The following is a 25,409-nucleotide window of genomic DNA, read 5'->3' as shown; positions in this document are numbered from 1 at the left end:
TTAGGAAATGCGAATGTCATCATATTACTTTCTTGCTTAAAGCCCTTGAGGGTCTCCCCATAGCTGTCAAATTCAAGTTCTAATTCTTTGGCACACAAGGACTTTTATCATTCAGCCCTTGCCTAACTCTCTAGCTTCAGCTCCAGCTGCTTGCTTCTAAACCCCCTTTTTTCTAACTAAGCCAAACAACTTGCCGTTTTTCTGACTGAATCATGCAGTTTATACCTTGCTATCCATGCACATGCCTAGAATCACACCCCCATGACCCCCCTACCCCCATTTGTCTAGCTCTAATGATCTTTGTGTAGCTCAGCTTGCACTTCCTCTGGCTTCCGTAGTGACCTGTACATGTGTTTATCAAAAGGAACTGCCTGAAGCATCTCGAAGGCAGAAACTTCCAGGTCTTATTCTCCTTGCATTCTCAATATTTTGCACAGCACCTGTTACGCAGAAAATACTTTTAAAATCCTATATAATAAAAGCCTAATGTGCTAAGTGTCTGGTCATCTGATCGGCCATTCAACTAATCAAAGCATAATATGCTAATGATATGCTAAGACTGCTCAACCACTTGCTATGACATGCACTGACCACGAGAGGGCAGATGCTCTGACTGGTAGGTTAGCTTGCCGCTGGGGTCTGGCTGATTAGAACTGAGTGAGATGGGCCAGGCACACCCTGAACCCTCCCACAGTCCCTCCCCAGCTGGCCAACCTCCCTCATCCCTCCCTGGCCCTGATTGTGCACCAATGGGGTCCCTTGGCCTGGCTTGTATTCTCTCACAATCCGGGCTAAGGGACCCGTGCCCCCCTGTCCCTCTCCCCCCAGTGCACAAATTTTGTGCACCGGTTCTCCAATATTTAATAAACAAGTCAATGAGAATAGAATACTGTGATTTAAATTTTTTCTATTTCTCTTTTTAGATAACATCTACATTTATGTCCTAACAAGCCCAGAAAATGAGTTTCCTCTTGTCTTTGATCAGCCATCCTATGTCTTTGACGTGTCAGAAATAAGCCCAGGTGAGTAATAGATGAGAAACAGGCCACAGTGCTCTTGACAGACTCCAACCAGATGTGCACTCAGCGGAGGGGAAGCTCCATTCCAGAGGCCCTGAGAGGTGTTGTGCACAGTGATTCACAGCTGAATCGAGTTTATTGCATCTCTTATTCTTTTAAATCGTCCTCACTGCTGAGGAGCCCTTCAGGTGAACTCTAGATTTTGAAAACTGTTGATTAAACTGCATTTCTCTGAACCCGCTGATTGCTTGCCTGAGTGCTTGATTCCCCTAATCCTCCTTTGTTGTATCCAAAGTTTTCCCTCGGTCTCCACTGTGATGTTTATCTAGCTCATTCGGAGAATTGAAATTTAAAAATAGAGAAAAGGTTTCCCATTTCTAGAGTTCCTTCATTTAAAAACAAAATAAAGACATCTTCTCTCCCTTATTACGGTTCACTGGAGGCCTCCTTTTTGCCCTTTACAATGCCTGGATTTCTGCAGGCTCTTCCCCTTTAAAGAGGGGACTCCCCCCACCCCTTTCCTTCAGTTTGAAAGTGGTCTGGTTAACTCCAGTATTCAGTTTTTGATCCTTTTATCATGGATACTTCTATATTTAAAACAAAAGGCTAAACCAAAACACTCCTAAAATTATCTCCTCTCCATTTTATTCTCTTTATGATAGTCTCTATTTCCTGACATTAAGTTTTAAATAAAACATCAAAAGAGGGTCTAAAGGAAATGGTTTTAATTCTTTATCCCTTACCCAGTGCCTAACAAGTGCAATAGGGATAGGCTCTTTATCAATTCAGAGATCTCCCTCCAGTTATTGATCCCCTACTTTGAGTCAAGCGCTTGGTGCTGAGGTTAAGTAGTTGGATGAGAGAAGGTTTCTGCCCTTGAGGAGTAAAACTTAGGAAAACGGACTTCCACAAAACAAGCAAGCCAGAAATGCAGCAGTCCCACCAACAAGGTTTGTAAAATAAACAAAATGGAACAGTATTTAAAAATCAATACCCTGTAATATAATATCTAATCATGGGGTGTACACCGGAAACTAATATAAGACTGTATGTCAACTAATTGAAAAATAAAAAAATGATTAAAACATTTTTTAAAATCTATATTCTGTAATCCTCCATTGCTAAACTCTTACAAATTGTTTATTTTTCTCCCTAGCCGGTTTGGCTCAGTGGATAGAGTGTCGGCCTGTGGACCAAAGGGTCCCAGGTTCGATTCTGGACCAAAGGTCTCATATCTCGGTTGCAGGCTCCTCCCTGGCCCAGGCCCTGGTCAGGGCTTGTGCAGGAGGCAACCAATCCATGTGCCTCTCTCACATCTATGTTTCTCTCTGTCTTTCCCTCTCTCTTCCACTCTCCCTAAAAAAATCAATGGAAAAATATCCTCGAGTGAGGATTAACAAAAAACAGAACAAACAAAAAATTGTTTATTTTTCATCTCATGTATTACAGAAAATGTGAAAAATACAAAAGACTTTTAGAATGCTCTTTGCAGTGTTGTGTATGGTAGCATAATGACTGGCGATGTTGGAATCTACATAAAGGCATGAATTGTCTTTTACGTCTCACAGTATGGCTAGGATCACAGGACCAGTGACCTAGTGGGTGTTCATTAGCATAATCTGAATTTAATAGAACTGAAGATATAAAACATACAGAGTTTGAACAGTAAAGGGACCTCCAAAAGCATTTCTGCCCTAGCAGAGAGAGTGTCTGCTCCTGGACCCTCCCTGCACCTCCAGAGCAGAACTAATCTCAGGTACTTTGTTCTTCCAGCCAGAGCCCGGATTGGACAGGTGCAGGCCACTGACAAAGACTTCCCCCAGAGCAGCACTGTGTATTCCATCTCCACTGGGGGGGCCAGCCTCCAGTACCCAAACATATTTTGGATTAATCCCAAAACAGGAGAGCTCCAGCTGGTGACTAAAGTGGACTATGAAACAACCCCATTCTATATTCTCAGCATCCAGGCCACCAACCACGAGGACACAAGCTCAGTCACTGTGAGTGGGTCTGTTTTGGTGTGTTCACGCCAGCCTGAATGGCTGACATAGGGTGTCTCTGGCACCCTCCAGATGTGAAGATATCTTAATAGGGCACATCCTCCAGATGTGACAGGAAATGACTAGTGGTGTCCAAGACAGCACAATCGGACTCACAGAGCAGTGTCCAGGAAATAAAGATTGACGCCCATGTGTGTGGGGGACTGGGAGGAGCGCTGAGATTGATGGTCTCTCTGTGGGACAAGTGTCTTTTTGTTGCCCTTTAAACAACCCCGTGCTTTCACAGTGGGCTGGCGGTGAGATGCACGCTGCCAGAAGTGGGGTGTGGTTTTGTAGCTATGCATGTCCTCCCCCTCCCAGTAGCTTTGCTGTGTTCCTACCCTTAAAATGATGTGGCTTGACTGGGGCTTCTCAACCTTTGATGCTGAGAACCTGGTTAAATGCAGATTCTGAATCCTCTGGTCTGAGGAGGGCCTGAGAGTCTGCACTCCTAACAGGCTTCCAAGTGGTGCCGTTGCACTGGTCCAGGCCCGCATTTGGAGTAACAAGGTTTAACAGGTCTGTGCTGTCAGTGGTTATGGTTATCTGGGAATAATATGATGGCCACAAGGACGTCTTGCTCTTTCCCATTAGTAAAGTGAAAAAGCATAAGGCAAAATGAACTCTCAGCTAGCGGCAGGCAGCCCTGTGTGATAGAGAAAATGACTGGAGACAGAGTTCATTTCTCAACTTTGATCCCAATTTTCCAAGGGGGGTCTGAGCCGTGCTTGTCTTCGTGTCCCAATTTCTCCATCTTTTAAATGGAAAGTACCCGGTCACCCAAAGCCTGACTAGTCCAGCTCCTCTCATGACTTGCTTTGAATTAACTGGACGATGGTTTTAATGATGCGTGAGGCTCAGCATTGCCTGCTGAGGGAGAGACGTGCTAAGCTGGAGATAATTGTAGTGTTTGTGAGGCCGGCTTTTTGAAAAAAAAATGAATGGACTCCACTCTGGGAGCTGACTAGAGTGAACATTTCAATTTATTCCAGGTCTCGGAAATTGTTGAAATCCCCAAATTTCAAAGGTAGAATAAATTTGACTCAAAATTCATAAGCTTTTCAAAAGGGTGATGATCACATAAGTCCCTTTCGGGGCTGACAGTCTATGATTCTGTGCTGGCAGGCGTCCCAGTCCATATTCCAATCCGCCAGGCATAAAAGACAGCAGTGAAAGAGAATAGCCTGGCCCTGCTTGTGGCAGGTGATGACCACCCGCTTAGTGCGTTCTAATAGCCCAGGTTACAGATGAGATCCCAGCTAAGCCAGGTTCTCTCGTTTCATCCCAGTGGTTCTCTATCCTGGCTGCATATTAGAATCAGCTGGGGAACATAAGAAAAGGTACCCAGGCCTCACCTTGCAGAGAGTCCAATTTATTTGGTCTGGAGTGGGCCTGAGAAAGTAGAGCCAGGGTTGAGAACCATTGCTCAATATTCCAAAGTTAAAGATGCCACTTCCAATTCACAAGGGCAGTGAGCAAGGAAGTACAGAGGCTCACCATAAACCCATCATTGTTACTGGAAAAACAACCCAGCATTACCTGGGGATGAGCCCCGTGTGTCTAGGTGCGTTTATGTGGGGCTCTATGAATGTATACATATATTATGCACATGTGCACACACACAGGGTATAGAAGTTAATAGTATAAGACTTGGAGTAGGACAGGCCTGTGTTCAAACCCCAGTTCTGGAACTCACCAGCTGAATGGCCTTGGGTCAATTACCTAACCTCTCTAAGCCTCAGTTTCATCATCTGTAAAATGGGAATGATCATATCATCTATCTCCGGAAAGGTTAAATGAGCTAGACCACAAAAGCGCAGAGCCCTGGGCCGGGCACACAGGAAGCACTCAGTCAGTTTTAGCTGCTAACAATGGCCACCTTCTTGCTGTTCCAGGTTACTGTTAACGTCCTGGAAGAAAATGATGAAAAGCCAATTTGTATCCCAAACTCTTATTTCCTGGCCATCCCAGTGGATCTGAAAGTTGGCACAAACATTCAAAATTTCAAGCTGATGTGTACTGATCGTGATTCCAGCCCCAGGTCCTTTCGTTACTCCATTGGCCCAGGTACGGTGTCTGACATGGCCTGGCTCCTGGGGTTGGAGGCCTTAGCTGCTCGCTGGTCATGGAGAATGGGTGGGGGGCCTGTGCTCTCATGCTGATCTGGGCACAGTGTGTATGGGTGTGGGGTTGTACATGAGGAAAGCAGGGATAAGGAGCGTACTGGTCCCAGTGCCTCCCAGTCCTCATCTTGGCTTCCTCTTCTCTTCACCTAACTCCTCCCAGATTCCCACACAAGGCTGCCTAGAGGTCCAATGGAGGGTGTATGCCACCGATGGTGACCCCCAAATTCCCAGACTATCACATGATTCATGAGTATTATTAGTGTAGTTAAAAATTTTTTAGTCCAACTGCTCGACCTGCAAGCTTATAGTGGGGGCAGGGAATCCCAGTCCTCTCTCTGGATGATAATAGATTAAAATAGATTATATGCATTTTAAATGTATCCTCAGGAATTCTCTTCTGCTCCATTCATTTGCTCTCTTTAAAAATATACCACTGTTGTGGGGGTGGGGGGAGGTAGCAAACGGGGTGGCGGCGGGGAGGGGGAAGAGCACCCCTCAATGGAAATGAGACCAAAATAGCTCATCTAATGAAGTGCTGGGGTCAGAGATTTAAACCCAAACAAGCAGAACAATTCCAAGTGAAAGACTGAAAACCCATCTTGGCCGCCTGCTGAGCCCTGGTGAGCATGAACTCTGAACAGTAGGGAGCCTCTTGAGCAGGCTGTGTCACAAAACCAGGGGCAGAGGCAGCCTTGAGACTGCAGTTGCTGAAGATGGAAATAACGCATACTGAGAACCCTCAGGCCTTTATGGAGCACTTCACTGCTAAGGAAGTAAAAATTGCATCATCTCCTGCTCCATTTACTGGTTTTCAGTCGGTAATGAGTCTGGAGCCACTGGAGGAATGAGCAAGGGCTGCTTGGACAGGCAGCCTTCCTGCCCTGTTCCCTAAGCTGTGAGCCCTGAGCCCTAACAGACTGCAGCGGGGAGGTGGGAATGGGGTAGATTCAGGAGGGCCTGGGACTACAATCCCTGCAGAGGAACTCCAGGGACATATGTCACCAGTTCTGTGTGGCCCACCAACTTCCATGAAATGCATGAGGTGAACTTGGCCTATGGCTAGGGATGTGGCCCCCTCTACCCTCTTGTGCCAACTTATTGGTCTGAGAGCAAGTTACATGTGGTTACCAAATAAATGCTGCATGATAAGGATTGGCTAGAGAGGTTGCACCAGGATTATGAAATCTCTGCCTGATGCTCTGCAAGATACCAGCCATTATCCTGGGACAGGTGTGCTGTTGCTTTCTCTGCTCTCATCCTCATTGCAGCCACACTGGTTGTGAGCAAGAGTTTCTTTATACTAATGGAACTTTCTGGTACAGACAAGGCCGATATTGTAACCCTGGTACATCAGAAGTAGTCTACACAGAGGTATGGACGTTTGTGGAAAAGACTGGATGTAGTTTTCCTGTAAACATTTGTTTTCTCACTCTCTTTTCTTCCTTTGCCCCAAATCCTTGTCTCAAATCTCATTTAGGCAATGTCAACAGTCATTTCACCTTTTCTCCCAATGCTGGGTCCAACATCACACACTTGCTCCTTGCAACTCGTTTTGACTATCCTGGTGGGCTTGACAAGACCTGGGACTATAAGCTACTTGTCTACATAACTGATGACAACTTGCTGTCTGGCAGGAAGAAAGCTGAGGCCCTGATTGAAACAGGGACAGTGACACTGAGTATCAGCGTCATTCCTCACCCAACCACGATTGTCACTACGACCCCCAGGGTAAGGATTTTAGGACCTGCACTCCTCAGTTAGATCCTTGTGATTAACGTCAATGGAGGGGGAAATATGTGGGTTGGCTGAACAGAGTTGAGGTGTTAGGATGTTGCCAGAAATGGCACCCATGGGCTAAATTGGAGTAGTCACTGTGGGTAAACAGAGATCTGGGTGAGGCCTGAGACTTGTAGAACCATTAACTTTTCCTCTTCTGCTAAATAAGGGAGTACCCTTGTGTAGGAACTTGTGCTAGATCAGGTACTGGCCGGCTGTGGTACAAGAGACAATTTTCATGGGCATGTGGCTAGCTGCTACCTTCACAAGACCTTCTCTGCTTGCTCTTAAGGGCCATGAAGTCTGTGTGTGAGAGCAGGTAGCCGCCAGGTACTCTTCTGCACTTCTTTTGAAGAGTTATCATGCACCAATCTGTACCCTACTCCCTGTCTTCACTCCATCAAAGTTAATTCATTCAATCTACAAGGATTGATTTAACACCTATGATATGCCATTCATTTTGGTGAACAAGCCCAACATGATCTCTGCTCTCATGGAATTTATAATCTGGGTCAGTTGCTCTCAAAGTGTGGTCCCTGACACGCGGCATCCACATCACCTGGACATGTGTTAGAAATGCACATTCCTGGGCCCATTCCAGAATATTAGAGTTGTACCTCACCCAACCATGATCATCACCACACCCTCACGGAAAGGACGGTGGAACCTGGAACCCCCAGACCTAATAGATCAGAGACTCTGGGGGTGGGGTCCAGCAATCTGTGTTTTTAAACTCTTGGATTCTCATGGGTGCTAGTTTGAGAGCAACCGATTTAAAGGGGGAGACAATACAAATACATGCAATTTAATAAAGGCATGCGATTTAATAAAATAACTAGAGATTGTGACAAATGGTAGGAAGAAAAATAAGCAGGCACAGAAAGAGAACCAGTGTGACGAAGGGAGGGAGATCTGGACTCTGACAACAGGACCCGCTGCCCCTGCGCTGTGGAGGAACCGACTTATATTTGTGCTGACTCTTTCGTCCCCTTTCCTTTTGTTCCCAGTAAAAGTCATGCCCTGGGTCGGCAGCCCCACGCTTGTTGTATGCCAAAGGAATGGTAATCAAAACCTTAGAAAATCACCTATGACACATGGTCAAATTTTGCCTCTCAGTCTTACCAAGAGTGGGTGGGTTAATGTTCATTTTCCAGATGCTTGAGTCAGTATCACTCCAGTGAATGGAGGCATAAGGTAACCTTAAGGGTTTTCATTTGTAGTAGGAGCCAGTAAGCTCCTGAGTGAGGAATTGCCACATTCCTGGGGCTTACAGCATGACCCAGTTGTGGCATGCGCACTCCTGAAATCCCCATCGCTTGTTTATCTGTCTCCCACTCTAAGAAGCAAGCGCTGAGCTTGAGGTTTCACTGTGTGATACCAGCCCACTCACCTGGCAGTGCAGCTTGTAGTGAGTGAACACCAACAAACCTACCAAAGTGTTACAAAAAACAACTTTCGTGGCTCATGCCTTCCCAGTGAGAGACAACGGAGCTCTTAGTCCCTGAGCTATGCCATTTTGGGGCAGGGAAAAAAGCCAATGGAATTTTTAGCTTTTGGGAAGGGGAAGAAAGACAGAGAATAAAATTAGGCCTCGAGTTGCTTTCCAGTTCCCTAAATTTTCTGTGCTTTGATCTAATTGATTTCTGGAAAGACTATAAATAGGGCAATGGGTTGACGCAACAAGAACTATGCACACAAAGATGTCCCATTTATAGAACAAGAACAAAGAGTGAAATAAACACTCAACATGGGGAGGTGCTGATATCAGGAATGCCACCACCCTCCACTCCCCCTCCTGCTTCTCTGTCATTCAAGCCCAGGATCACCTACCAGATCCGGAGGAAAAACGTTTATTCTCCATCGGCATGGTATGTGCCTTTCGTCATCACGTTGGGATCCCTATTGCTTCTGGTTCTCCTGGTGGCTCTGATCATCCCGTTGGCCAAAGCCATCCCCAGACACTGTCCCTGCAAGACTGGGAAGCACAAGAAACCTCTGTAAGTTGCCAGTGGGCTGGGCCCTTCCCACAACTTCCTCTGGGACACTGTTTCCAGTGATGTCAGGCCAAGGAAAGATAGAAAATTCAAATTCTTTTACAGGGTAGAGAGGGTGCCTGGTGTGAAGGAAGGAAAAGGACACATGGGGAAAGAATCCTAGCTGCCCTTAGTCACGGTGTACCCTCTTCCTCACATGCTGGGTCAGGAGACAGTTCCTTTGGTTTTCCTGGGCACTGTCCTGTCCTCGATATGTTTGTTCTCAAAGAAACTGGGTTTCAACCCCTCGGTGACTTGCCCTGGATACATGCTTCAGAAAAAAAGCCCAACTGTGAGTAATGTTAGCTATGCTGTGCTCATCTTTGTAGAATATTTAAAGGATGGAATAGAATTAGAGGAAGCACAAAAAACTGATAAGGAAATTAAGCTTTTGGCTCCAGTGATTCAATTGGGCTTTCGTGTAACCAAATAATCATTGTTCTTTTACACATGGCCCTGATCTCTCACTCTCTAGGGCTGTAAATACAGACCTGTTTCCTCTCCCGCCTGCTCTCCACTAACACACCTCTAACTGCAACACCCTGCAGGGGCTCTTTTACTGGCCACGTGAGGTACGAGAGTGAAGAAAGAGATCACTAGATTGTTATAAGCTTCCCCCAGAGCCAGTTTCTTGAGTTTCAGAAGCTCTTACAATTAGAACAGGATGGTTCAGAGCCTGGGCTTTGGCGTTAGATCAGGCCTGGGTTCAAATCTTAGCTCTACCATTTTCTAGGTATATGGCTTTAGGCAAGTGGCAGCCTGTGTCCTTTTTTGAAAACTAAACAATTAAGTGAGCAAATGCAAAGAAAGCACTTAGTACTGTTCCTGATATAAATGCTTCAACACACTGTTTTTTAAAAGCTTGTTATATTGTTTTTCATGGCTCATTGAGCTCAGGATTCTAGATTCCCAGTTCAGCAATAAGCCCAAGAATCTTATGGTGTTGGAACTTGAGTTTTAGAATTTCTCACTGGCAAAAGAAAAGGGTGATAAGACTCATGTGCCTTTTAAAGGTATTTTGAAGACTAACTAGTATTGTCAAATAATCTAAAATCTATAGATGAGAGACTCAGAATAAAACTATAAGGCATTAGCATAAAGATGTGCTTTGCATTTTGCTATATTTATTGGGGAAGTTGCTATTGGCAACCTTGACTTCAAGGTAAGAAATCCTTTAGCATCTGCTGAAATTTAAAAAGGCATTTTTGTTTGGACTCTGCTCACAAATTGATTTGGAAAAAAGAAAATTGGCTCCCAAAAGTGATGCTTAAACTTGTAAGAATGATGGTACTCTGTAGTGGAATTTGAGCAGAAGTTCTTAAAGCAAGTCAGTTATCCAAATTGCTGCAACTCACAAGCAATTTATGGTTAAATGTTCAATATGCACCTAGTACCTGTTTGCTTTAACTTACATTCTAAATATTAGTCATTTTCAACACGGTTGACGTAAAAAAGAAAAACTCGCTAGTAATTCAGACTCAGACCTTCTCTCTCTGGAAGTTAGTTATACCACGTGGCAGCCAACATTTGTTCAATAGCAAAATAGAATAAAATCAGAGAATCCAAGGTTATCAGGGAAAGGGTCTTAGAGTCCAAGGCCAGCTCTTTATGTTACCAGAAATCAAGGTTTAGCTGCCAGCCCTTGAACCATCCTGCTGTGAGCTAACACTTCTGCTCAGCTAGCTACTAGGGAGAAAAATGGGGCAGGAAGAATTGCCGATCAGTCTGATTGGGGTTGTTAAGCCTCACCCAGTTGTCAGAGAGGATGTTTTCCCTGAAGTTTTATAAAGCAATAATTTTCAAACTTATCAAACTATCAGGACCTCCTTAGTCCCAAACCAAGAGTGATGGAGCTGCTCTGTTTGGAGCAAGGGTGGGAGCCCAGCCTTCAATTTAGTCCCCATCCCTGACCCCTTTCAGTCAACTCCTGAATCCCAGGGAACACAGTTGCCCAAAGGCCCCCGTGTTATGAGTGTACGAGTACAGAATGCTCTCAGGTTAATTCTTGTCCTTTCCTTTTCCCCCCCCCATAGGGTGAAGAAAGGAGGTATGTATGGTGCCTACTCCCTTTATTGCTATTATTATTATTATTATTATCATCATCATCATCATCATCATCATCATCATCATTTTTGCTGGTTCTGTTGTAGTACATAAAAGGGCTCCGACTTGGCGTAGAATCAGGATGCAATCCTGTCTGGGTGGGTTTTTAGCCTCATCATCCATGGGTGGGTTTTTAGCCTCATCATCCATGGGTGGAATGAAACTGAGGTCAGGCGTAGCTGGAGAAAAGGAAGGTCAGGATACATGGTGCCGTTGGCCCACTCAAGTCACTCATTTTGGCCCCGCCTCTTCCCTACCCAGAGTCACTTCTAATCAGCTCAACCTAAGCACCTAGAGGTCCATTCCCCACTGGGTGGGACAGGATCAAAGAATTCTCTGTGGATTAAATATCGACGGTATCTACTCTCTGCTGACCCCTCCTGAAGACAGCTAATGCTATTGGACAGATGCCTCTTTTTAAAGAACAAATGATACTTTATTCTGAGATTGTAATGGATTTTATTATTTCCCAAGTTATTTAGGTCAGGCTAGTTAAAAGGGGTGGGGGGTGGTGTAGTCATATGGGCTGGGAGAACGGAATGATTTCAGGGACGTTGGTGAATTGAGCAAGGTCCATCTGACCAACTAACTGTAAGCCTAAGGAGATGTTGCCACCTGGTCCCAACAAGTTGTTGCCTCAAGGAGAACCCAGGCCATGGGGAGAGACAGAACAAAAAATTGGAAAAATGTGTTTTTAAAAATGATTGTTTTAATCACTCCAATGTATGTGTTTGACATGCACACAGCACATCTGAGCAGGATTAGAAATTTAATTATAATGGTTATTAATCATATCAAATGGGATGATTTAAATAAATGAGATTTTCACAAACAGTCTCCCACCCTAGTTCCTTTTTTAAAGGGCATAGGGAATGGATACAAGGAATCCCCATATTATGAACAAATATATCAACTCTTTCTTTCTTTTTTACCTATAACTTATTTAAAACTAAATTCCATTTAAAAACTAATTTCTTAGGTCCAATAATAATGATAAGCTGGAAAAAGAGCAAAAAAGTTTTTTTGTTTTGTTTTTTAATTCTATGTATTGTGTGTATTGTGGTGTGTGTGTGTGTGTGTGTGTGTGTGTGTGTGTGTGTGTGTGTTTCTGAGGAGATGGAAAGCCATCAACAAACATGTCTACAGAGAAAATTTTTTGCCGTGTCTGCCATTCTGATTTCAAAGCCTGTTTAAGAGAAATCCCATGTGGAGGTAGAATTTTAAGGTCAATTTAGTGTCCAAGAAGCTTAACTTCTGTCTGTTCTATTCCCTGCAGAAATGAAGAGCACAAAGAGAGAAGTGGTGGTGGTAAGCTTGGCTGGCCACAGGGCACCTGACTTGGGTGGAGGGTTGTGGGGGGCTCCTGTCCCCCTCCCAGGCAGGCCCTGCCACAGCCTCGGGGGGTGGAGGGGTGTTTATCATTCAGGGAGATGCTTGTATTTGGCCACTGGAACAGATTGCTGTGTGACGTGCTCCTGGTAGAATTTGTTCCCTCCACTGAACATGTCTGCTGATATATTTGCAGAAGAACTGGATTTCATAAATATTGAATAGTGGTGTTTATTATCTACACCAGCTCTCCAGGAGAGTGAGTTGGGGAAGAGGAGCTTAAAGACCAATATTTAAGCTTTAGCCTTCAATAGGATTTCTTTCCTTTGCCCTTCCATAACCTTGCGGAAAAAGTGATAGAGAAAGTGCAGTTCTTGGGTCTAGGACTGGCTCTGCCCACTTGGACATATGATCTTGCAGACTCCCTCAGCCTCCTTTTAAAAAATATATTTTTACTGATATTTTTTGGAGAGAAAAGAAGGGAGAGGGAGAGAAACATCTCTGTGAGAGTGGAACATTGATCGGCTGCCTCCCGTACTCTCCAACCAGGGATTGAGCCACAACCCTGGCATGTGCCCTAATCAGGAATCGAACCTTTTGGTGCATGGGACGATGCCCAACCAATTGAGCCACACTGGCCAGGGCTCCCTCAGCCTCTTTAAGCTTTAGATTCCTCATCTGTGAAATGGGAGTGAGGATGTCTGCCCGGAGATAACAGGTGGGGAGATATTTTGGAAAATGTTAAGAGTCACACAAATGCAAAGTGTGATAGCTGGAGAGTTACTCCCCGCTTAACGCCTTGCTTTTCTTTTACTGGATGATGATACTTGGAGAAGACACCCCTCCACACACACCTCCCCCAACCTCTAATAATAAGACTTTGTTATGATCCCAGACCCATAACTTTGGGGAGTGATAAGCACAGCCAGGGGGACAATTCAGTGCACTGGAATTTTTGCTTCAGGCTCATCAGCTAAGTATTTATATGTGTTGGTCTTGATACAAATAAGAAGAAGAGGTGATCTCTTGTTTCTAGGTCTTATTGTCTAAGGACAGTACCCTTCATTCAGAGACTGCCTCAGACTTATGTAATATTAAATTAATCAATTAAATAAAAAAATCTCCATGACCATAAAAAGTGGGGCTGCTGAGCTGATCAAATCGATGAAACCCATCCAGTCTGCATTTCCTCTCTCTTCCGTGCTGGGGAGCGGTGGACAAGTGAGTAGGTGTTGGCATAAGTGATAAATACAGGGGTTGAAGGGCCCACGAAACTCCAAACACCGTCCTCATTAGCATGCCAAAGAATGACAGCCTTGGAGGACACCGTGTGAGGGAAGAGAGTGTTTCAATGGGGTCGGAGGTCAGGTCCAAGAGGGTGGCACAGAAAATGGATCGGGGGAGAAAAAGGTATGGAGCACAGGGCTTAGGTAAGGCAGGCCAAGCCCTGATGCAATGCTGCACTGACTTAAGGGACACAGACAGAGCCCAGGGTGGGAGCACGTGGGTGCTCATCTGTGCCTGCCTTCCACATGTGCCCGGCAGCGGGCTTAGGCAAGGCAGAGCTTAGCCGGTGCTTGTGGTGTTTCTGCTCTTTCTTCTATGCAGCTTAGACACCTTTACTCAGGATGCTTTCCTACCCCCGAGTCTGGGCTAAATGTCCTCCTACCACTACCACCTGCATCTCTATCCCCTGCCCCTCATTTAGCCCTTCTCACTCTGTATTGTAGTGCCTGCATGTCAGTGGCTTCCACTTGATTGCAAGCTCTGTGCAGGCAGTAACCACTCCTGCCTGTTCACTGCTGTGTCCCAGCATCTAGCACGGTGCCCATCAAGTAAATAAGTGCCCAGAAGGCCCTGGGTAAGAACCTGAGGCTGTGAGGGTGTGGCCTTGCCTGGGAGGAGGATTGTGCTTGAAACTGTGTGAGGTTGTGCTAGAAGCTGTCTCTCTTCTCTCCTTAGCAAACAATCCAGATGAACACTGTCTTTGATGGTGAAGCCACAGACCCAGGTAACTAAGTGGCAATGCCACCCATTAGAGTGTTTTTCATATTCCAGGCTGGTAGAACCTTGTCCAATGTCATGCCCTTACCTCAGTTTCGATCCGTTTGGTCAGCTATACAGCGCTGACCCTTCTAGGCTGCAGTACAAAGTGAGACCAGCTCTGAGCTGAGCTGGTTTGCAGACACGTGATCGTGTGCGAGGCCTCAGAGGTTTCCACCTCCAGGCTGCTACTCAAGGACCATGCCACTGTCTAGCCTTCCTTTATAAATCACAAACCAAGTCAAGGAACTGGTGAATTCAAGAGCCCACATTTTTCTCCTGCTCTTTGGGATTGAGCCTCCACCCCTGATCCTTTCTGAATGCTTCCAACGCCATCCTATGTGGTAGTGAGAGATATGGAGAAATGGGACGGATGGCTTCTTTTTTTCCTAGACCAGGGCCAAGAATTTCTTCTTGGTTGGCAAGATAAACAGAAGGTAAAGCTGGCCTCCAGAGCTCTCCTCACCCCCATGAAATCAGCTCCAAATTTAGCTCCTTTACACACATCCTTCCACTTACAAAGGCTCAATTATAGACATGAATAAAGGGAAGGAAACCACATTCAGGAGGCAAGTGTGCTGGCTCCCTGCCACGCTCACATGCAAAGGGCTCGGTCGTCCTCGGAAGGAGGATGGCTCCTCTCCAGGATGGGCTGCTGCCGCTGCTGCTGGAATTAAATTTCCCTCTATTATTAGATACTTGTTACCATAATGTGCCCACATTAGCATAAGTGCTGGTGGATCCTCAGCGGAGAGGCCACTCTCGCTGCATGGAGATGGCAGGTGCAGGGGCTCGCCTGACGCTCCGAGGGCAAGGCCAGGGGGAACCAGGGCCGGCGCTCTGTGTTTGTGTGTTTGAAGCAGGAAGAAGGAAGAAGTGAGCCAACCGGACAAATGTGAACAGACACGTCAATTAGCGTCTGCTGGCTCCGACACAATAAAAATGGCTCCCCTGCTTCATCTCAACGGGGGCCAGATTTGTGTGTCTGTGTCCACAAACCTCTGCTACCCGAACATAAATACAAATCAAAGTCTTCTCCTCCTCCCTTGGTGAATGCCTTTTAATAGCAGGTGTTCTGGGGTCTTTTAAAACAAGTCAGAATGAGATGGGTAACCCCATTAGAAAGTGAACCTAATTTGTCCGAAGCTCCCATGGAGTTCCAGATTTATGTGGCCTTCTCATCTTGCAATTGAGACGGCCTGAGACTCCCTGAACCTTCCTACCCCCGGAGGCATAGTATTTGCTACCAGTGTGGTTGAAGCCACGCAGCCGCGGAAAGGGCAGGCTGGTGAGGACTGTTTGCTCTGTTCACAAGCGTGCTTTCCATCCTGGCGATTCTCAGATTCTCACCTTCTGGCATTCCTCATCTGCTCTGGGCCTGGGGCTAGACAGGGTGGAGATGGGGAGGAGAGAGTCATTTGTTTACATGGTCATTGTATTCCCCCTCCTCCCCCCAGTTACGGGTGCAAAATATGAATTCAACTCAAGAACTGGAGCCAGAAAGTGGAAAGGTTCCTTAATGCAAATGTCAAATTGGAAAGAGTCCAGCCGCCAGGGAGCTGCTGCAAGCAGCGCTGTCTCCGCGGGAGGGACCGGGCCACTGAGGAGCACCGACAAGGAAGGAGATGGGTTGAGCGGCCAAGCACAGGCTGCGGATGCAGGCCCAGGTTCCAGAAACGACGATGGCAAGCCAGGCACCCCAAAGAACAGAGACCCCGCCCTCAAGAGTAGAGCTTCCCCCAAACCTCACCCAGGGAAGTAAGTAGTGTGTGGTTGCTGGTCCCACAGAAGAGCAAGAGAGGGACCTCGACACTCTGAGGGATGCTGCCTCCCCCTAAATTCTACGAGAGCCTATGAGGTGCCACGGGAGGAAAAATACGGCCTGAAGGGATTCGGAGACCCAGGGTCCCAAATGGGATGTTTAAAACAGCACAAAAGGGTTTGATGGCATAGTTGCCTTTTTCTGAGACAGCACAGGAGAAATTGGTCCCAGGTCTCCGTGCCTCTAATCAGCTGGGCTGCTAACTTTTGGACATGGAATTATTGTGTTTCTTCTTCCCATTGATTGCTAGGAAGCTCCATTCAGCCCATCCCTAGGAAGAACACAGAACTTTATGATATTAATGCTGAGGACTACCCACACATCTGATTTCATCTTCTTTTCCTGCCTTCCTTTTAGCATTACCCAGAATTCTTCATTTATAAATACAGTTCAACACCATCCACCTTTGTAAGTCACCTTAAATCTTTTTCAAAAGAAGCCATGCAGTGAAAAAGAAATGGGTGAATAAAGAGTGGGTTATTCTTCTGGGAAGAAGAAAACAGCAAACACCTGCTTTTATTTTTTATTGAGGTACAACTTATCCTATATAATAAAGAGCTAATATGCTGATTAGACCGAATAGCAGAACAATGGTCCAGATGACTGTCTGGAATACCTTTCAGATGAAGCTAGGGCTGGGAGGACCAGCCGAGGCTGGGAGGGCCGACTGGGGCTGCGAGGGCCGAGCCCCTTGCACAAATTTCGTACATCGGGCCTCTAGTATTCAGTAAAGTGCACAGAACTGAGGCAGTCAGCTCGATAACAGACTTCTCCCAGAGGCAGGAGGGTCTTTATCATCATAGATTAGTTTTGCTTATTTGAGCTTCACAGATGTGCCCTTTCATGCCTGGCTTCTTTTGCTGGGTATATCATGTCTGTGAGATTCATCTGTGTCGTACTGTAGGTCATCAGTCCAGTTCTCTTCACTGTTGTGGAGGCTGCTTTAAGTTTTTCACTCTCACAAATTCGTCCTGTGAACTTTCTCGTGCAAGTCTTCTTGTGAGCACAAACATTTATTGGGAGCATGTTCCTAGGAGTGGACATGCTTGAGCCATTGCTGGAATCTGCTGAGAATTCCAAAGTTGGTGGCTCCACTCTATACTTCCACCAGCAATGACTGAGAGTTCTGGTTGCCTTCCTTCCTTGTCAACACTTGGTGTTGTCAGTCCTTTTAATTTTAGCCATCCAGATTAAAATTTTTCATGAAACGAAATCATGTTTTTTCTTAAAGCCAAAACAACAACAAAAACCCCAACAACAACAACAAAACACACACACACACATGAACCTTGCAACCTCCCTACCCTGCTCCTCTCCTGCCTCCTGAGATTGAGGGAGCCAGGAGTCAATTGGGGACACAGTGGGACACTCTAACTAACCCTGCAGCTGGGGTGAGCAGTGACCTGAAAATAAACCAGATCACGATGGGGTAAGAAATGGAACTTTTCAGCGTGTGACTTGTGGAGACTGAGCAATCTGTTTTCCCTCCATGTCCTGTTCCCCAATGGCAGAGGCATCAGTCCAAAACCCACAAGATAGGACCAGGCGAGAGTCTGTCAGAGCACCAGCCCCTGCCCAGTTTTGAGGACTCCCCACAGTGGCCGGTAGGGGGCACTCAAGGTTCATCCTGCAAATGCAGAACTTCAGAGGGTGACGCCGCTGGTTTATCGTGTGCCTGCGTGCCAGTGTGACTTCACAAGAAAAAGAAACATTTCAAAAAATGCTTGGCCTAGAGCAGGCAATGATTAATTAATAAGGGTTGGTTGCCAGGGAACTCCCTTGAATAGGTTTAAATTTTGCAAAAGAAGGCAGAGCTGTTCATTTGTGGAGGTTAAAGTGGGTGAAGTGGCCGATTACCCATTTAAGACTCTGAAAGTCTGTGGAGCCCTGAGTAAAACGCCTTCCTCAGAAGCTCTCGGCCTCAATGCAAATAGAATGAGGCTTGGAGAAGGCTGAAGGGGGACCTAATAACTGTTTATGAGCCCATTAAGGATGATTAGAAGGAGGGCGGTGAGCAGCTGTTCTCCTTTCTTCAGCGGTGACAGGGCTAGAGGGAATTGTGCTTCTCGGCCAGGAGAAGAGATTTAAGCGCAGAGAGGGAGGGACTTCCCGAAGGCTGGGGGCTGCTTGAAGACCTCACTTTCTTCCCTGGTGATGGGCAGGAAGAGTTTCCTGTCTTCCCAGCCCCAACATGTGAACCCTGAAGAACTCCAAACGTGGGGTCAGGGGAGCACCAGGAGGCTTTGGCCAAGAGAAAACCTGCTTTTTCTTTTGCCCATTTGGCTACTTAATTAGTGGAAATCAGAAGTCTGAGGTCCAGGATTAAGGCCATTGGTTTCTAACATTGACCAGGTTTGGGAAAAATAAAAGTGATCTGGCCCTGGCTGGTTGGACTCAGTGGATAGAGCATCGGCCTGTGGACGGAAGGGTCCCTGGTTTGATTCTGGTCAGAGGCACATGCCTGGGTTGTGGGCTCTATCCCCAGTGGGGGGAGTGCGGGAGGCAGCTGATCAATGGTTGTCTTTCATCCTTGATGTTTCTGTCTTTCTCTCTCTTGCCCTTCCTCTCTGAAATATATATATATTTAAAGTGATCTGAATGAAATGAAGCCAGGGATCATTGCAGATCTTGTGAAATATTTCCCCCATTTCTCTCCCAAAGCCTTAGACACAAATGAATTTATTACAGCTAATTTTGACCTGTCTGATTTTGAGTCATTATAAAATTGGGGCAAAGACGTTCAGGGATTAGACCACAATTAGAGGGATCCCTAATTGTTGAGGGATTTAAAACCATGTGGTGAATTCTCAAGTTTGAGCTTTTCGTGTGCTCAGTAGGAGGCAGGGACCAGGGACCACATCTCTGTCTGTGTTAAAAGCACGTGTGGCTCAATAACAGAAATGGGCAGTGACACGCTCGCTCCTCAGAGCCCTTGTTCACATCTGTAGTTCTATCGTTTGCCTTTTTATGAAATGTGTTTTGTGATGGCTGAGAAAATTAAAGTAACAAAATGAGTGAATATAGAAAATGACTGCAATTAAAACTTGATGTTTCTAATTTCAAACTTCATGTGCGTGTTTATACTTCCCACTCATTCAATAACTATTTATGGAGCATCTACTGTGCACAAGGTGTAGACTCATAAGTAAACACAGCAGCGAGACCCCTGCCCTTGAGGAGCTTACATCCTGTCTGCTAAGGCTGGGTGCAGCCTGCTCGTAAGCATCCCCAAAGGTTCTATTTCCAGGTCCATCCTGGCCTATTTATTTCTTGGTTCCTTGAGAGTTCTATCTGAAAAATAAATTAACCAAAACCTGGAATCTCCTTTCTGAAAGAACAGATAATTCAGAACCATTTAAATATTTCTACAAACGTAATGGGTAGCCATTGTCAGAAAATAGTTGAGATTCCCAAACACGGGCCCAGCCTTGGGTTATCAGGCTAGCATCCTGTTTATACACCTCCAGATGGCAGCTTGGAAGCAGGGAAGATGGAAGTGTCCTGAGGTCAGTGAAACATTTGAGCTCAGGGAAAAGGTCAAACAGAGGTGGGAGAATTTGTGGGGAGACTCAGGTCACTGAGACTCTCCTATGTGTCACCCGTATTGGTGCAAGATGCGGCTCCTCTTCTAAGGGAAAAAACCAACTGAGAAGAGAACAGGCTGATTGACAAAAGAACTAAATGAGTTTCATAGGTAGTGAGTGCTGGACCAGACTCTGAACATATGATGGGAGACCTGGGACCTTAGAGAAGGATCTTAAAGGTAGAGATGAGTTCAAAGTGGGAGAGAAGAGAAATTTGAGCAAAGACTAAAGCATTCCGAATTCTGATCTTTAATCCATTTTCCACCAATACTTGTCCTGTGTAACCTGGAGTGAATAACCTCAACCCAATACAGAGCCTCCTGGGTATATAGCAAGTACTCAGCAGACATTTGTAGAATTGGATTGAAATAAGCATGGGTGTAGTTGGTTTTCTACTCAGATCATGTAGCAGCCACAACTTTTCTAACCAGATCCAGACAAACATCATGATAATCAAAACAGTTACCAAGTACCTACTAGTACCTGCATGGTTCTAGGCTCTGGGGATCCATCCGTAAATAAAACAATGTTCTTAGTGTTTGCATCCTAATGAGAGATGAGGCATTGAATATACAAACAGACAAGCACCAGACCATATATAGAAATAGAACTCTGACCTACAACCTGCAGCAACCTGTCCAGGAGACCAACCCCCTTTCCAGGAAGTTGAGCATCACTTCTGTAACAACCAGCCCCAAGTGGCCAGAACTTAATTAACATAATTCAGAGCTTCCCTAATTTTTGTCTCTGCTTCCAACTTAGGACTGATCAGTGAAAGCTAAATATGCACCCACAACCAATCACACAGGGTGCCCCCTTCCTACTTACCCACCTACAGCTGCCCCATGCCAACAGCCTCCAATCCAGGCACACCTGAAGCCTTCCTTTTTTTCCACGATAAAGCTTTTCCATTCCTCTGCTCACCTCTGAGTCTCTGCTAAAATGCAAGTGACAGTGGCTGACACCCTGGCCATAGTGACCTATGAATAAGTAGTCTTTGCTTTTCTCATATGGTTGTTCCTTGTTTATTTCTACTGGGATGATAGATTTTGTGTGTGTGTGTGTGTGTGTGTGTGTGTTAATGGTGGTAAATGCTATTGAGAAAAGTGAACAGGGTCAGGGTGATGGAGGGTGGGGATGGCCATGGTAAGTAGGGTGGTCAAGGAAGGCCCCATTAACATGAGAGGGAAGCAGTGGAAGTGGGGAAAGAGCCATGCAAGTAACTGGGAAGAACCTTCCAGTAGAGAGTCCAAGGCAAGGAGGAGCTGAGAATCAGTAGAAGGAACAGAGTGATGAGCCTATGGACCGGAGAAGATGACTCCAGGCAGGGGAAGTGGGTGAGTACCTGGGGGTGGGGATGTGTGGTCATCACGTAGGGCCTTGGGAGCTGTTGTAAGGACTTTGGCTTTTACTCTGAGTGTGGTGGGGAGTCATTGCAGGGTTTTGAGAAGAGGAGTGGCATAATTTGATTTATGTTTTAAAAGCATCTCTCTGGGCCATGGCCAGGGGCTCACTCAGTTGGTTAGGACATCATCCTGATATATCAAGGTTGAAGGTTCAATCCCCAATCAGGGCACAAACAAGAATCAAGCAATGAGTGCATTTGATAGATGGAACAACAAATCAATGTTTCTCTCTCTCTAAAAATTCAATTAATCAATTTTTTAAAATAAAAGTAAAAGCATCTCTCTGATTGCTGACTTGAGAGTAGATGTCAGGGAGGCAGGGAACAGGGGTGTAAATAGAGACAAATTAGGCAGCTATTGGATTCATCTGGACATGAGATGGCAGTGGCTTGGTCCCGGGTGGCAGAGGTGGAGGATGGTGGAAGCCGGTGCGTAAAAACCTTGCAGGACCTTCCAGAAGAAGTGCCCTAGCTATAAGAGGAGTTCTGACCTCTCTTGGGCCCTATTCCCGAATTAGATAAAGGGGCCCTGTAGGGTTAGCGCCCCGCTCAATGGACGTTACCAGATACAGCTATTTCAGATCACACGAGGTAGCTCTTGCTGAATGCCCCGTGCCTCCTCTGTGAAATCCACTGCTCTGGGGACGGTGGTCAGGTGTGTGTTGGAGGAGTAAAGAGTAAAGTTTTTGCCACATCGAACTTCCTGCCAAGACTTCAAACCAGCTTCAAAGAAACAGAGGAAACAGGCCTGACCGGTGTTTTCTAGGTCTGGATGTGGTGCCCTGCAGTGGGAAAGGTGGCAGGCACCCCATTCAACCTGAACAGTGCATTAGATAAGCTCTCAATCTGAAAAAGTACAACTCTGATTAAACACCTTGCACCAGGAGATCTGTGTTTTATGAAAAATGGTTGCCTGTGACTCCCAAGAGAAGTTAAGTTCTTAGGAAACTCCTCTCTTTAGAGGGAAAAAGGAGATGAGTGCGTCCTGGGAACCTGGAGCCATATGATCAGATTTTTGGAGACAGTCCCTACTTAAAATGGTGTGTCCCACCATTCCTATGAGTATAAGCCGTAATTATCAGTCCTAATTTTTGCTTTGAAAAACATGATTCTTGTAAGTCTTAAGACCAAGGCAGGGGAGAGGACAATGGGGGGAAAGGAGAAATATGTAATACTTTAAACAATAAAGAATTTAAATTAAAAAAAAAAGACCAAGGCAAAGCGTGCCTATGAGCTTTGCATTCTTCCTGTGTGGTGCCTGCTCGGAGGTAAGCACCCCGCTGCCCTGGCAGGGCGCCCCCGGTCCTCAGAAGCCCTTTAATGTCAGGGGTATTCGGAAACAGTCTGTGGCTGCTGTGGCCCCTACAGGACCAGGCGGGACTGAGGGAAGGAAGCTGGTTAATCTGATTTGCAGGTGAGGCTCATAAGAGCTCCACTCCCTGCGCTGCCCATCTCATCTGTTCGTCCGCAGTCAGAGCACACTCCAGCTGGCATGCTAAGCAGTCTTTGATTTTATTTTTGGTAACGACTTTACTGTTTGTTCTGTGATTTAATTTACATACCATAAAATTCAGTGGTTTTGCGGAGTTGTACAACCATCACTGCTGTTGAATTCTAAAGCATTTTATTACTCCCAAAATAAGCTCTGTAGCCATTAATAGATATTCCCCATTCTCAAGCTCTGGCACCCAGTGATCTACTGTGTGTCTCTATGAATTTGCCTCTTCTATATATTTTATATAAATAGAATCATATGATATTTATCCTTTTGCGACTGGTTTCTTTCACTTAGCATCATGTTTTCAAGATTTATCTATGTTGTAGCAAATATCCGTCCCTCATTCCTTTTCGTGGCTGAATAGTGTTCTATTGAATGGATATACCTCATTTGTTTATCCATTCATCAGTTGATAGACATTCGGGTTGTTGCTACCTTTTGGCTCTTACAAATAATGCTGCAATAAATGTTCATGTACAAGTTCTTGTGCAAACATATGTTCTCACTAACGATGCGTAAGGGTTTGAAAAACTTTTAGAATCGGCAGGTGAGATGCCTCAGCCCAGGTCACCGTGGGACATTCAGCCTTTCCCCAGTGTTGTCAGCTCTGGCATGAGCAGTCTGGATGCTGGTCCATCGCACTGAGCTTCACAGTAGCATCTTCCCTTGCACCTGAGTCCTCTGCATATAGGTCCCCCCACACCTCAGGATTGCAATGTGTGTCTAACATGCGCTGAGCTGCTGCCTGTCTCTAATCCCCACACTACTCTTCTGAGGATGGTCTGGTTATCTGCATTTCACCGATGAGAAAGCTGAGGGTGGAGAGATAAGGGAACCTGTGGAGGACCCAGAGCTGGGACAGAAACCTGGTGTGTCCTCTCCAGTGGGAAGGGCTCAGCTGTGGCCTTTGATTTGTGTTCTGGTGTGGAAAGGTGTCAGACAAACCCTCAGATGAGTCCTCTGTTGGAGTAACTCTCTTCCCTGAGGAAGGCTTCTCGAGGCCACAGAAATCAAACCTTCTCCGGTGCAGCATCAATACAAGCTCTGAGAGTGTCCTCTTCTTCATGGCTTGGGTTGGGATCCGAAATAATCCCTGTCCTCCCACAGCCCTGGTGAGCCCAGCACGTAAGGCTTTGGGCTGGATAAAAGGCTAAGTTCTTTCTTCTCTCTCTTCTATACACATTCCCTACCTGTCTACTGCTCAACAAAAGCAGTCTCGCCTCAGCATGAGTTACCAAACGCCTTTCAAAGACGTTAAATCAAGATTCCTCACTCAGAAACAGCCCCCTCTTCCCAAAGAGGAAGGGGCTGCAGTAACCAAAGTTGGCCAGCAGGGGCTCTTTTGCCATTTAGCTTCCACTGAGTGGTACAGAAGTCTTTTAAAAGACAGGCTCTTTCTTCCCACCTTTCCCCAAGCTTTCCAGCGTTTGTATTCTCAGGGCTGCCGAGAGCAGCCGCAGGGCATCCACGGTCAGAATTCCTCCATGTGGGTACCCACAAAACCCGCTGCAGCAATGTGATAGCTCAACACCAGGGAGTGCCAAATCTGGGGAAGGGAGTGAGTGCTGGCTCCACCCACAAGCGGCCTCTTCCCGGAAGGCCCCAGGGCAGCTATGGGGCATTTTGCCAAGCAAGCTATGGCTATTGACCAGGACAGCTCCCGGCTGGGCTCAGAACAACTTTATTGCTGTTGACATAAGTGGAGAGGGTTAGAATCTGCCCTGGTACTTGGTATCTCTGAATACAGCATACTCTGGGCTTTTGTTTCCTTGACATACCATCTCCCAACAGATTCTGAGAATGAGGCTCCTAAACGCTATGCCTTTGTTTGGTTGAGTGAGTGCTGATGTGTCTGTGAAAGTGTCCGGGTAATACTAATAAAAAGCGCTTTGCATTTATTGAATGCTTGTACTGTGCAAGATCCTGTGGGTCCTTTGTTTTTATCATTGTATTTAATACATGCATCTGGAGGTGCTATCTAATTTAACTTAGGAAGAATGGAGGCTCAGAAAGGGTGAGGGACCTGACAAAGGTCCCACACCCAGTAAGGGGCAGAGGGAGGTGGGGTCTGAAAGCAGGGGTGGCTTCTATGCTCTTTTATGCCAGGACTAGGGTCTGGGATTGCTGGTAAGAAACCTAGCCTCTTGTGGCTCCCATCTCAACACTAAATCTTGCCCAGACGCTTGAGGGGGGGGGGGGGCGGGGGGCAAGGTTGGTGGTAGAATCAGAACGGGTAAGTGAGGAGGAATTTGCTTTATGTGGGAGCTGATTTAGGTGCCTTGAAATTCACCAGGGTTTGGACAAGCCTTGCTTGGATGGGGCCCTTGGCACGGAGCAGCTGGGAACTCATTGGTGTCACTGGGCACCGGGAATAAGGGCTGTGAAGAGGCAAAAAGGGAGGGATAGTAAGGAAGCGGCAAAGGGTGTTCAGAGGAAGAGCAGAGAGAGAGGTGGCACTGTGGTTGGTGTCCTGAAGACGCTTGCGGGAGATCCCCCTGCCTGGGGGCTGGTAGAGCTAGCACAGCTAGAGCAGGGCCAACAAAGGGCAGCGGAATCACAGGATTTCTCAAGAAATAAAAATTCCAAGCACACTCCTGGGGCCTGGGGAGAAAAACTGACAACGTGTTGATTG

General features: G+C 46.1%; 1 protein-coding gene across 1 annotated transcript in view; it reads left to right on the top strand.

Moving 5' to 3' along the window:
- CDHR3 (cadherin related family member 3) overlaps window positions 1-16,230 on the top strand; it is a gene marked incomplete at both ends in the record, with an annotated part of 59,943 nt that extends 43,713 nt beyond the window's left edge. The window contains 9 exons of the mRNA XM_080666374.1: window positions 924-1,022; window positions 2,793-3,019; window positions 4,954-5,125; window positions 6,662-6,912; window positions 8,776-8,957; window positions 11,027-11,040; window positions 12,373-12,404; window positions 14,388-14,436; window positions 15,926-16,230. Of these exons, the coding sequence (XP_080522500.1) occupies window positions 924-1,022; window positions 2,793-3,019; window positions 4,954-5,125; window positions 6,662-6,912; window positions 8,776-8,957; window positions 11,027-11,040; window positions 12,373-12,404; window positions 14,388-14,436; window positions 15,926-16,230 (1,331 nt within the window). The remainder of the gene's footprint in view (window positions 1-923; window positions 1,023-2,792; window positions 3,020-4,953; window positions 5,126-6,661; window positions 6,913-8,775; window positions 8,958-11,026; window positions 11,041-12,372; window positions 12,405-14,387; window positions 14,437-15,925) is intronic.
- Between the last annotated feature and the right edge of the window lie 9,179 nt (window positions 16,231-25,409).

Source organism: Plecotus auritus, assembly GCF_963455305.1.
Source record: "Plecotus auritus genome assembly, chromosome: 4".
NCBI classification, from domain to species: Eukaryota; Metazoa; Chordata; class Mammalia; order Chiroptera; family Vespertilionidae; genus Plecotus; species Plecotus auritus.
This window is presented reverse-complemented; position numbering and strand designations above follow the sequence as displayed.